This window comes from Seriola dumerili, unplaced genomic scaffold (genome assembly GCF_002260705.1).
Source record: "Seriola dumerili isolate Sdu_G_001 unplaced genomic scaffold, Sdu_1.0 BDQW01001700.1, whole genome shotgun sequence".
Lineage (NCBI taxonomy): Eukaryota > Metazoa > Chordata > Actinopteri > Carangiformes > Carangidae > Seriola > Seriola dumerili.
Window position 1 is genome coordinate 71,010 of NW_019175955.1, and position 12,743 is coordinate 83,752.

The 12,743-nt window shown below is 39.4% G+C and overlaps 1 protein-coding gene across 2 annotated transcripts in view; it reads right to left on the reverse strand.

The window, feature by feature from the left end:
• Window positions 1-5,306, reverse strand: part of LOC111238857 (serine/threonine-protein kinase TAO2-like) — a 16,078-nt gene extending 10,772 nt beyond the window's left edge. For both annotated transcript variants that reach the window (XM_022768565.1, XM_022768564.1), the window contains exons 1-5: window positions 5,175-5,306; window positions 1,303-1,374; window positions 892-993; window positions 433-478; window positions 206-302 (exon numbers count right to left, since the gene is read on the reverse strand). In XM_022768565.1, coding sequence (XP_022624286.1) covers window positions 206-302; window positions 433-478; window positions 892-993; window positions 1,303-1,374; window positions 5,175-5,306 — 449 coding nt within the window. The remainder of the gene's footprint in view (window positions 1-205; window positions 303-432; window positions 479-891; window positions 994-1,302; window positions 1,375-5,174) is intronic.
• Between the last annotated feature and the right edge of the window lie 7,437 nt (window positions 5,307-12,743).

The window sequence follows — 12,743 nt, forward strand, 5'->3', positions numbered from 1 at the left end:
TGAAATAAAAATATCCGATTCATCCGGTTGAAATGTAGAAACACTTTATTTTAAGAGCTTGAAGAAGTCTGTCATGCAGAGAAAACAAATGAATCAGTCAAAGTTTCCATATTTTTTCATAGCCTAGCCTGTTAGCTTAGCTTGACCTCTGCCTGCACGGCAGAGAGAGAGAGAGACAGACAAGAGAGAGAGAGAGAGATTTTACCTGTGAATCATATTGTGAGAGTGAAGATATGCTAATCCCTGCAGTGCACCGTGGGTAATAGCAGCTATTTCAACTTCCTGGAGCGGCTTTTTGTGAACTGTGAAGACAGAAAGAGTAGAAGAAGAGACAACAGGCTGGATATCAGACAAAGTTCAATAAACGCGTGGTGTTTCCAGTCAATGAGTAATCGTGTTAAATAATCATGATCATTATTTTCCTCCACTGACCTTCGAGGAGGTCTGAGGCCGAGCCGAGGCAGTACTCCATCACCAGCTGAGGGAGAGACGATTCAACATGGCGGTCACAGAGCCACAGGTAGCATTTATATCAACACACATTTCTCACTTTCATACAGATCTCACGGGAATCATCCGTAACAAACACAATAAGAAAAGGCAACAACTGCCCCTGTCCTTGTTTCAAGCCTGAGATAATGTGTTGGTTAAACAGTTAGTCAACAGTCTTGGTTATCAGTTAATCATTAAAGTTGCTTATTAAGTAATTACACGTTAAAGATTTGCTCCTTTTCTTTGTACATAAAAAATGTTGTAAATCTTTGGGATTTAGAGGCTGATGATTGGACAGTTATTTGGATATGTCACCCTAGACTCACAAACACGAGCTTTAATTTGTATTTCCAATGTGGAAAAGACATTTCCAGAAGCTAATGACAGTATAAAACTCACCCATGCCGTGTGTTCTTTCAGGTAACACCCCCGGTACTCGATAGTGTTCGGGTGGCGAAGTTTCTGCAGGAACTTCACCTCTTTAATGATGTCCTGCCATTTCTGCACATGAACACACACAACACTCAGTCAGACCTCATCCTGCTTGTTGTTACTGGAGAAATGTTTATTTAATGTTATTACATAATCACATAAAATACAAACTTCAGGGTTCATATTTATAGTATCAGGATAAAGACGATGGAGTCACTTTAACACTATATAAATCGTCAAGGACATTTAAAAATGAACTGAAGGAGTTTATTAGTGATTTTGATGATGATCATTCAACTATCAGAGAAATGGATAATCTGAGAAGATGCATGGGGAGGGAGAGACTTTAAAATCTACAAGGAAATGTTAGTTCCTCACCTCGTTTGTTTGCTTGCCGCTGTACGACATTTTCTTGATGGCCACCACCTCATTGTTTCGCACATCTCGGGCCTGGAGGATGAAACACAAACACATTTACACATGTGAACTCAAGAAACCAAGTTACTCAGAGAAAATATGCTTCGCAGGTAATCAGATAACAACTTTTTTTTTTTCTCTGGAAAATTTTCCTGGAATCTTAAGATCTTCTGCAGGAACGCCCTGATCACACCAGGAACAATCACAATCTGATCTGCTCCGCCGGAGTGGCACCTCAGTGGTGGTAACGAGGAAGGGAGCCGTTTCTTTCACTTTCTCCGCCCAGATTTATGAACCAAGCCACGACATTCATTCGGTTCGAAATTAACGTCGACGTCCACTTCAGGCTCAAGACGCTCCATTAAGGAGATTTAGCCGAGGCTAGTCAACGTTAGCTCGAACCAGGCTTGAACAAGCTGCATTATGCGCAAACACGGACTCTACACGCAGACCAGGATAATGGATTGTCGAAAAGAAGATCATGTCACAGAAAGAAAGGAAAACAAGCAGCGGAGCAAACCCTGCTGATGAGGGTGGCCTCCTCATTTTTATTTTATAGGGACAATGCTATTTAACATAGTTTCAAAACGAGGTATGAAGCTAATGTGTTGCACAAGGATTTTTATAGCTATTGCTAATTCTCGACTCCGGTCCGTCGTTGGGCTTTTACATGTGTGATGGAATTAAAACATTCAAGAGCAAAACCAACAGAAAACAGACAACACAACTGATAATACACTACAATTAGCTAAAGACATCCACAAGAACAGTCAACAACTAGCTACAAGTATTCAAACTGGTTAGCTTTTAGCAGCACTTAACCTTTGTTGTAAAGGAATGTCCCGTATAATACATGATTGGCCCGTAATTTAAAATAAAATGCTTTAAAATTTGCCCCATATACTTGTACGCATCATTTCATTAATGAACCATGTCCTCGAAGTGTCGAGAGTGATGTAACATCAAGTAAAACCAAACCTGTTACAGCTACAAGTTGATTAGAGAAGTTAACAAGCTCTGTGTGCTGTGAGAAAATACACCAATGCTCATCTTCTTCAGGTGAAGTCGGCAGAACAGCGCTCTGATAGCTCACCTGGCAGCGCGCATATCATCACAGTTTACTCATTACCGCAGTGGCACAGGTTCGAGTCCATTAAGCTTCACAGTTCTGCAGCATCAGTTACCATGGTTACTGAGCAGGGACTCCTGTGAGCCACAATGATGGAGCAGAACTCTGACTTATGTTAGAGAGGCTTAATAAACCAGGATTGTCCTTCATCTGCCTTGATGGAATCGGCCCCTGGTCGCTGTAAGTCCATGTTTTTAGCAGGTGAGTCGCCTCATTACTTGAACGGCAGGTGATGCTCACTTTGGAAGCATTACCCACCAATTCTAACAGAGAGAGAGCATTCAAATTTATCTCACATGGTTCTTAAATTGGACAATTTTTCAGGGGTGGGAACCGATTATTTGGACTTCTAGAGGTTATTTTGGAGAAGTTTTTGAGTTCAGAATTGATTATGTTAATTATGTCTCATTTCTCCTGCTGCCCTGCCCTCATGGGGATACTCTGAAGTCTCTGTCCCGCACATGAACACATATATAAAACTCTGATTAGAAATGAGAACACATGTTCAAGAAACCAGCGCTCTCCTGGAGAAACCAGGTTTCTCTACTCCCCCACGCTGATGATAGAAACCAGGTTTCTCTATAAGGGTGTGTAAACAAGAGCAGCAGCTCTAACAAAAGCACTATCATCTTTGTGGCCCATTATTCATCTGTTATTGCACAAAATACACAACAAGGGTATTTTCATCACACAAGGAGCGATTACATTTACTGAGGAATTTTCCTTAAAATTCTGTTTGAACGACATGTTGAGACTTGAACAGGACGACCTAACCATGTGCCTTTAATTCTTTAAATGCTGCTTTTCTGGTTTGTGTGAAGCCACCGTCATCTATTAGTGACACTAATCTGAAATCTGGTTTCTCGTCAGCCTGATTCTGCATCTGATTTTTCACCATCCTTTCGAGAGTAGAGGCTGCACGTGAATTTTAAGACCATTTGGTGGTGCCAAAAGACCGATCCGACGTGTGCAGTGAGCCCAGAACAAAGACGGACACGATGATCCGTTTGTGAACCAAACTACATGATTTATTTTTGGGATAAAATGCTTATATTTTCTCAGAGCTATTCCAAACGCTTAATCCTCCAAAGGGCTTAATCCTAAATCCCAAGTGAGGATGCTGCTATCAGACACCAGACGAAGTCATGTTGCTCTGTGATGACACTGACAACATGGAGTCCTACCCCGGACTGTAAACAGCTGAATGATGCATCGTGGCCGTTTCTACTGAGAAGAATCCCTAAAAATAGAATTATATTATACGACCTTCTTAAAAACAACAATTTTAAACATTAAATAAGGTTTTTTAATCCCTGACTGATTCTGGCGGTGGTCATTCAAGGACACTTGTCCCCTCCGACCTGCAGAGTTCACAGTCTGGAGGAAATACAGTATAAAGCAGTTAAATTGATGTAAATTGATGCACATCATCTATTTCTGTAGCACATCTCTAATGGCCTTTTAAGGATCCTCTGAAACTCAGACACTGAGTGAGGCAGTGAGAACAGTGTGGAGGTGTTAGTCTACCACAGCCTGAGGAAGATTTTACAGGTAAAAGGAGATGCACGGCCTCGTACAGACACGTTGTGTTCCCACTGGTTTCTTGATTAGTTGGGGAAAAATTCAGATTCAGTTTCTTTCTTTATTTGTTTACACAATGAATTGTATAGAACATTAGGACTTTCTTCTTTTTAAGAGTTTTATATTTAAGTTTTCTGAAATAGAAATGGATACAGGAGCTGTTTCATCCCACGTATTTATTTTTATTTATCTTTTTTTGTGACTTATTGGTTTGAATTGGGAAGAGTTTTCCTTTCTCATTAAGTAGAGCTATTGTATGTGTTAGATGGGTTGTGTGTTGTGTACTGAGAGTCTCAGTGTGAGTATGAACGATATGGATGTGTATTGATCCGTCTGTTGTCACTGAAGTATTGTTTATGAATCTGAACATAAACTCAGCACCAAAAAGCAGGAACAGCACGGTAAGTATCTTATTGCTTTAAACTTACAGGAAACTATCACATATTCTGACCATTTATATGTTTGGGCTTCTACCAGCTTAGACTACGTGGTTTGCTCTGGTTCCAGATCTCTGAATCGCTGTTTCCACCAGCTGGAGAAACTGTTCACCAATTACATCTTTGTAGGTTGAGGTTAAGAATGTTTTTACCTGCTACGTCTATGAAACATAGCAACAGAAAAGTGGCCACAAGAAATACAAGGCAGACAAAACAGCAACCCCTCAACAATTCTGAGATTCTACATTTCTTCTTTAGTGTAAAAAACATTAAAATTACTCAGAGTTTAGATTCTATTTGTGGCGGCAGCTGAATCAGCTGATGTAAAACGAATAAATACTCTCCACTTTACACACAAAACTGGTTAAAGCTCCATCACAACCTCTTGTCGGATGGTTGAATTACTCCGTCCAAACTGCTTGTCGGAAAGATTGAAAACGTTAAAATAACTGCTACCACAGTTTCCTGTCGACTGAAAGTGACGCCAGCCTCGACTGGACGAAGACATGAAGACGACGACCGGCTGAATGGAATAACTGGAGTAAAAGGGCTGATACAGTCTGATCATCAGACTATAGCTGGTTCAGATTACCTCGAAGTGAGGAGGTCATGCTCACAGTAAAGACACCCTGGACTACACAAACATTTACTGCCACAAAACAGATGGACTTTAACGTCATACTCACAAAATACACCGCTCCGAAGCTGCCATGGCCGATCTCACGGAGGTCAGCGAACAGCTTCTCGGGATCATCTTTGCAGAAAAGATCTGCCACCTCCGGGTCTTTCAGATTGCCCGCCCGTGCACTCGAGGGCATGGCCAGGGCCTGTGAAGCAGAGGAGAGACGGCTGTGAGGAGCGATCAGGATCCAAACAAGGAGCTTCAGACATCACATCATACCTCAAAATACCAGCCTGTTTTAGACATTTCAGCTTTAAACAAACACTTAACAGGAACAGAAATATTAGTTATTCTAACTGATGTATTGAACCCGCTGCCAATCACTATGGGAGTCGCAGCAGACTCCAGTCCTGCCGCCTTAATGTTGGTGGAGGGAACCCTTTGAATTAAATTTGGATCTTGGACCATGTTCCCATATTGTTTTAGAGGGATGTGACGCGTCTGTTTTCCACTTCAGTCGGGCAGAAAACCATCTAATTAATGTGTTAAACATGCTGGAAACTGCGTTCTTGTACTCTTGTAAAATGACCCACTTCCGAAACCCCCTCACATCTTATCAGTTTCCGTGATACTCCACAAATCTGTGGTGCAGGTCTCAAAGATCCTGTAGTATTTGAGGAATGTCATGACTGGCTGCTTTTGGCCAAAACAGTTTGGAGTCATCTGTGCACCTCTGTGGTGATTGAAAAAACAACCGTTATCTCCCACAGTTGATCTATCTGGGACAGTTACCAGCTGACAAGTCATGACACGAAGACAGCCGACAGTTACAGGGAAGGCCGGGATGTTTACCTGGAGAGAGCCACTCACAAACACGGAGAGAAAACGACGCAGAGAAGAAGAGTGTGACACGAACAGCTGAGAGCGAGCGGGAAACAAAATGGCTGCTGGTGCTCACAAAGTGCACTTCAATATGAATGGTTTTCAATTATTAACTGTTCAGAACTTGTGACATCAAAAGCATAAATGATGTGAAAGTGATGAAAACAGCTTCAAGAAGAAGAACAGAGTTTCACCAACTCATTAACTGAGAGTCTAACTGGTGACAGTGTCTCTCTCTGTGAATTAAAGATGCAAAATATAATGTCAGACCTGTCACTCCACAACCTTATATATTTGTACTTGATGTATATATTTTATGGTTATTTTTGGTTTTATTATGAAAGGGTGAGTGAGAGAGAGACAGGAAAGAGATGCAGTAAAGGGCCTGAGTTAGATCTGATCCCAGGCCACTTCAGTAAGGACTGAGCCGCTCTACCAGGTGAGCACCACTTACTGGATATTTAGATAAAACTATAATAGATACAAAAGTTGGGTATTTAATTTAAAATATAGTACAAGATTGATTTATCTACAGGTTCTTCTCTTCTCTTTTTGTCAAAATTAACATTGTCAAATGTCTAACGGTGCAAAACTGATTCAACAACTAATCATTGCATCTCTAATTTTACAACAAAAAGATACCCATTACAATTTCCCAGGACACAAGTTGTCATATTAAGTGAATGTTTGTTTTATCCAACTGTGTAAAACACAAAGATTCAGTTTAACACAGAGAACGTTTAAGAAGCTAGAATCAGTGAACTGTTCCTCAGATTTGATTTAAAAAGTGATTATCAAAATCGTTGCCCATTCATTTGGTTAAACACATAATTGTTTCAGCTCTAAACTACCTGAATTAAACTGTACGTTTCCTCTCACGTGTCCTTCACACAAGGAACCAAGAGGCCGGGTTCAGGCTGAGGATAAACCATGAGAAAATCACAGTCATCTTTTAAACGTCTCGACCATGAAGGTTGTCATGAGACTGTAGAGGATATAATGACTCACATTCTGATAGAGGCGCCGAGGCCTCGTAACACAACGACTGTAAAGAGGTTAGTGCGCCGTGCAGAACTTACAATATAGAAATTATATGTAATTAATCATTACAATCCAACTAGCAGTATTATGTTTTACAGATAAAGTACAGCAATGCAGGTTTTCTGTAGAGCTGACAAGGACTATGGAGAATGTAATTATATCATTTTAAACCAATAAAAAATTTTTCAACGGAAACTGTTGGTTTTAAAAAAAGATGTACTTTGATTTCATTATCATTTAATCACATAATTATTTCTTCCATTAAAAAGGGAAAAATAAAAGCCCAAGGTGGTATTATAAAATGCCTTGTTTTCTAACCAGCCCCAAACCGAGATATCATTATCATTATTGATTAATCTGCTGATTACTTTTCTGATCAATTGATCAATTTTGTCTGGAAGAAGTTAGATAATAGTGAGCCCAGCACAGGGTCTAAAAACATCCCAAATTTGTTTGAAAAATAACAGGATTCATAAAACCATCAAAATAAATCAACCAGGGCAAGAAGAAAAATAATGAAGAACAATAAAGAGTCTTTATATACATTTAATTACATGCATGACACTTGTGTTGTCTCGTGCATCTGGAGATCAGAGAGCAGCAGAAAGGCACTGACAGCGCTCCGGTTCTTCACCATGACGGACCAACTCAAATCAAAGATCGGTATGAATAAATCCATGACAATCTAAAGATGAGCCAAGCTGAGCTTCAAATCAAATCATCTGACTAAATCAGCCCATTCAATGTAATCTCAGCCAGCACACGGAGCCGAGCTTATTGACAAATGCAACATCTTTTTATAATGGGGTTGATGTAGATGCTCATCCTTGAGTGTCAGCTGGAGCCCTGAGGAGAGCCGGCAACATAACCAGGCCTCTGTGATCTGGTGAATGCATGAAAACTCGGCCCCAGGGTCCCTGTTTAATGCAGCGCTGCGAGGCTTGTTCCTTTTAAAGCACTGCTGTGTAAACGTGCTAGTAAATCTGTGCTAGACGAGGACACAAGATCCCCACTCTCCCACCCCCCAACCCAGCATTCCTTAAAAACGGCAAACCAATTTTCAATTTTATGTGTGCGTGTGTGTATGTGTTATGTGTGTGTGTGTGTGTGTGTGTATATATATATATATATATATATATATATATATATATATATATATATATAATGTGGCACTCAGTGGCCTGATGGTGTTCAGTATGAGGCAGGAAGCAGACGCCTGCAGCTACTGTATACAGTCAGAGGAAAAACAACCGATGTGAAAGACAAAAATGTGCAGCAAGTTTTTTCAGAATTAGAAAAAGAAATGGGGCATCCTAGTTGCCTGAAGAGCACCCTGTGTGACTGATGTTCTCGCTTCAGATCTTCGTTGTGTCATTTCCCTTTTGCATTTTCAATCACTCTACACTATGAATTTTCACAATAAAAAAAGGTATTACAACAAGAAAACAATTGCAACCTTCAAATGGGGTCACATTGAGCATCTTAAGAGTCCATATAAATGACCCAATGTTGTGTTGTTCATGGCTAAACGGAAACTTTCTGAGTTTGTGAATTGGGACATTAACTGTCACTGTTGTTGTCTACTGTTTTCTGATCCTTCAGCTTCACACTGAAATGCAAAACCCACAAAATCATTCACCATTTTTTTTCAATGAGATGACGTCTTGCGGTATCTATTTTTGTCTTTTTCCGAGGAACAGGGTTGTTCTCAAAAGTTTAAGCACACGACACTGGGGAAGCAAGTTTCCTCAACTTCATATGTGGAAAAAACAAACACACTAGTTCAATCAAGTTAAATTTAAAGACAGCATAAGCAGCACTAAAAAACAGGGGAGGGAAAAAGGGAAACAAAGCCCCAGACAGTTCTTTTTAAACATAACGAGTGACGTGAAATTTGGTGTGTCAGTGGTGCCGGATGACCAAGATCACATGGCTGAACTCAGCCCTGACTAGGAAAATGTTTTGCATAAAAGAAGCTCATTGTTGTGAATGTGTAACACACAGTGGGTATAAATGTATTGATTGGCACCATTAACCAACACCTCAAAAAAACTACCTTGAGGTGATTTCTTTTTTCTTTCTATTTTAAAATACAAATGGCTGAACACAGGCAGTGAGGGTCCAGAGTTTTAAATAAAGTCCACACTATAGCATAAACACTGAAACATCTTCAAGCTGCATCACTAATGGCATTCAACACATGAAAACTGAAACTGTAATATTGCAAATGACAAACTAATCTTAGCTACAGGAACAGACAAAGTGAAAGCTGAATGCTTTCCCATATTTCGATGCTAAATCTCCTGAAGCACATGTCGCCTTTATATCAAACTGAATCTCTCCAAAGTTATTTCACAGGAAATAGGGACACTTGTGATGTGTGGCTTTGATTTAAGTTTATATAAGCATTACATCAACCTCTGCCCCAAGACGGAAACCCCAGATCTAGTTAGTTTTGTTTGGACACTGCAACACCATAAATGGCCTCCACTCCACCCTGTCAAATACCTCATCAACAGACATCACTGTTTTTCAGCTGTTAACAAACATTAAACATCATGTCTCTCAGCAGCTCAACGAACCAGATGTTAGCAAGGCTGATATGTTGTTTGTTGAGGTTAATGCGAGACATTAAAATCCAGGATTCAGTCCTCCTGAAAGCAACTCCTTGCATCATATAGAAATTATACTGTTTATTTTAATAACATTGGCATATGCTGATAAATGTTGAAGTGGCTACAAAGGTAATCCTACATGACAACAGCAGCTGATGTTAACTAGAGCTGAAACAATTACTCGACTGATTGGTTGATTAAAAGAAAATCGACACCAATTTAGATCAAATATTTTAAACATAAATTGTGAGATAAATGTCATATACTCGCTGATTTTAGCCTCTCAAAAGGGGGAACACTTGCTGCTTTCCTCTGTCATGTATCATTAAATGAATACTTGGGATTTTAGGACTTTAAAAAAGACGCCACCTTCAGCTCAGACATTTTTTTTTTTTAGTTTCACAGACCAAACGAATTAATCGGAAAAACAAAAGGTAGACGAATGTATAATGAAAACAATCGTTAGTTGCAGCCCTGATGTTAACATTACCGGGTTTGGGCAGATGTAATCAACAGACCCACAGCAAGAAACGCAGTAAACCACAGCACACCGTTTGATAATGTCTGTCCTAAAACAGCTTTGTGTTGCTGAATTCTCTCTCAATTGTGCATCTTAACGGTTTGCTCGGTATGAGGAGAATAAACGTTGGAATCAGCTAAACAAATGAATAAATGCAGATTAAAAACACCCATCACGGAAGAGCTACAAGATAACGGTTAGCTGTGGTAAATTTAAGATGATTCTCGTGTAACTGAAGGCCTCTGGAAATAAATCAAAGACCACTGGGCGTCCCCGGACCCAAGTTTGAAAACCTCTGGAGCAGCTAACGGGGTTAGTTAGCTCGGCAGCTAGCCGGGCAGCTAAGCTAATGTAGCGTTACTTACCGCGGCTTATTGTGGTTCCGCTCTGGACCGAAAAACAACTGTTAGCAGCCGAGCTAGCGAGCCGCTATCCTCATAGCCCGGGTTTCTTCTCGGTAGATAGTCAACACGACATTCGGCCCATTCCCACCGATGTCCCTCCTGATTCCAGAGCCACAATGAAATTAATTAATGGTTTCCAAATTACACCGGCTGAAATAGAAACTTTAAGCTCGCCAGTTGTCTCTCTAACGTTACTGGGTTACTAGCCTTAGCTAATTGGCTAGCTTAGCTTTGATAGCTTGGAGCTAACGTTAACATTAGCTGTTCTGCGGGGTGTGGCTGGTGTTTCTCCGCGGTGCCCCACTTCCAAGCATATTGTCCTGTAACACCAAAGCTTTTTAAAATATACTCTTAAAATCTGCCTTAAAATCTGCGCCCCATCCTGAGGCTAGACTTGTTTCTCACACCGTTTTTGTTCTTGCTAAATACAAGATGGCACAGACTGGTGGGGCGGGACTCGAGTGTTGACCGGAAAATGGTTGTTCTGTTTCCTGTGAGGTTTCCACTTCACAAATAAAAGGGTATAAATAAATCGACCTAGATAATATTAATAATCTAGTACAAAGGCTCGAAGGCTTGATTTAATGATCTTTTCTTTTTTTTTCTTATAACACTCCATATCTTTTAGCCACATTGCATAATGTTGATGAGCTGCACTTCATGGACTTTGTGTGTGAACTATGAAAATGAAGCAAGAATGAAAATCCAAGTATCAAATTGTGTATTACAAAAGTACTTCTCCACTATCAGGTTGCTGCTCAAATAAATTCAAGACTGAATTACCAACCTGGGGCCCCTAAAGGTCCATGCATGAAGTATAATTCTTCTGCAGTTGTTCACGTTGTATAATGGAAAATGCCAGTTTAGGGGGTATCGCCTAATGTCATTGTCCTAATTATGCTGAGTGTAAATGTATGTTGACGTTTGTGAGCTCGTCCTTCATTAGCCGATGCTGCCTAAACGCTGTTTACGCGCTGCGTGTGTCATTGTCCCATTTAATGAAGACGTACAATTACATTCAGCGCAACAAAGCGTCAGTTTGTTCCCTTATCCAACTGGTACAATGAAAATTGAACAGGCATGTCGAGAGCCGGAAACAGAGACAGTTCGTCTTCAAAGTAAAGGTTGCGTGTTTTGAACAAACGTGCTGGCTGCAGTGGTCAATTTAGCTAAGCTAAATAAAAAAACTAACTGTAAAAAATGAACACAATTCATAACTGTTATTGGTGTTTAACTGCTAGCCCACATCTGGAATACATTTTCAATGAACTCTGGAATTATTATAGAGTCTTAAAACTCATGTATGTAGCTATTCATCAATTTATTAATGTGATTAAGGTTACTTAATCTGTTACTTTGGGTATTTTGATTTTTTTTTAACTTAAATTATAATGTATACTGATGTTGGAAGTGGGGTCACATGACTGCTGGACTGAAGAGCAGCAGGAGAACAGGTGTGCTAACTGGGCAGCTCATACAGGTGCCTTGCATGTTCTTCTGAGCTCATCCTGTTTGTCCTTCAGTTCAGCTGCTTCCCTCTGTCATTTCACCTTTGTTTCCTTCATTATATTTATATAATAATTATTATTAATATTATATTATATCTTAATTCATATTTATTTTGTTGTTAAGTAGTACATTTAATCTCCTTGGTTTGTTCTCACACATATATTTAAAGTGAGAATGTATGTACTGATTTTTGATTCAGAATTGTTCATAGTTGTTGTTTGTTTAAGATAATAATTGAATAATTGAATTGCACATTATTATAGAATTTGATCCCTATGTCCACTTTTATTTGTAGAAATATAACCACTCACACCTGACTGACTGCAAGCAAAAAATTAAATAAACTATACAAAAGAAAATTGTAAAAAACAAACAAACAAAAAAAAACAGTCAAATCACTGGCAGCAGTGGCTGCCAAAGATAAACCATAAAATTAAAGTAAAATATCCTAATTCAAATAAAGTGTAAATACAATGATTTTTTTTAAGATTCAGATACAGATTCTAATTTATTATGATCAAACCCCTTCAGTAAAGTGAATCCACTAAAGTTTCTGCAGAGAAACTTTTTCCTAATAATAAAATTAAGTGTCAATCAATTAAATATTAACACATGCTTAATATTGTAAAGTAAACATTTTGTTTTGGAAGACAAAGTAAAAA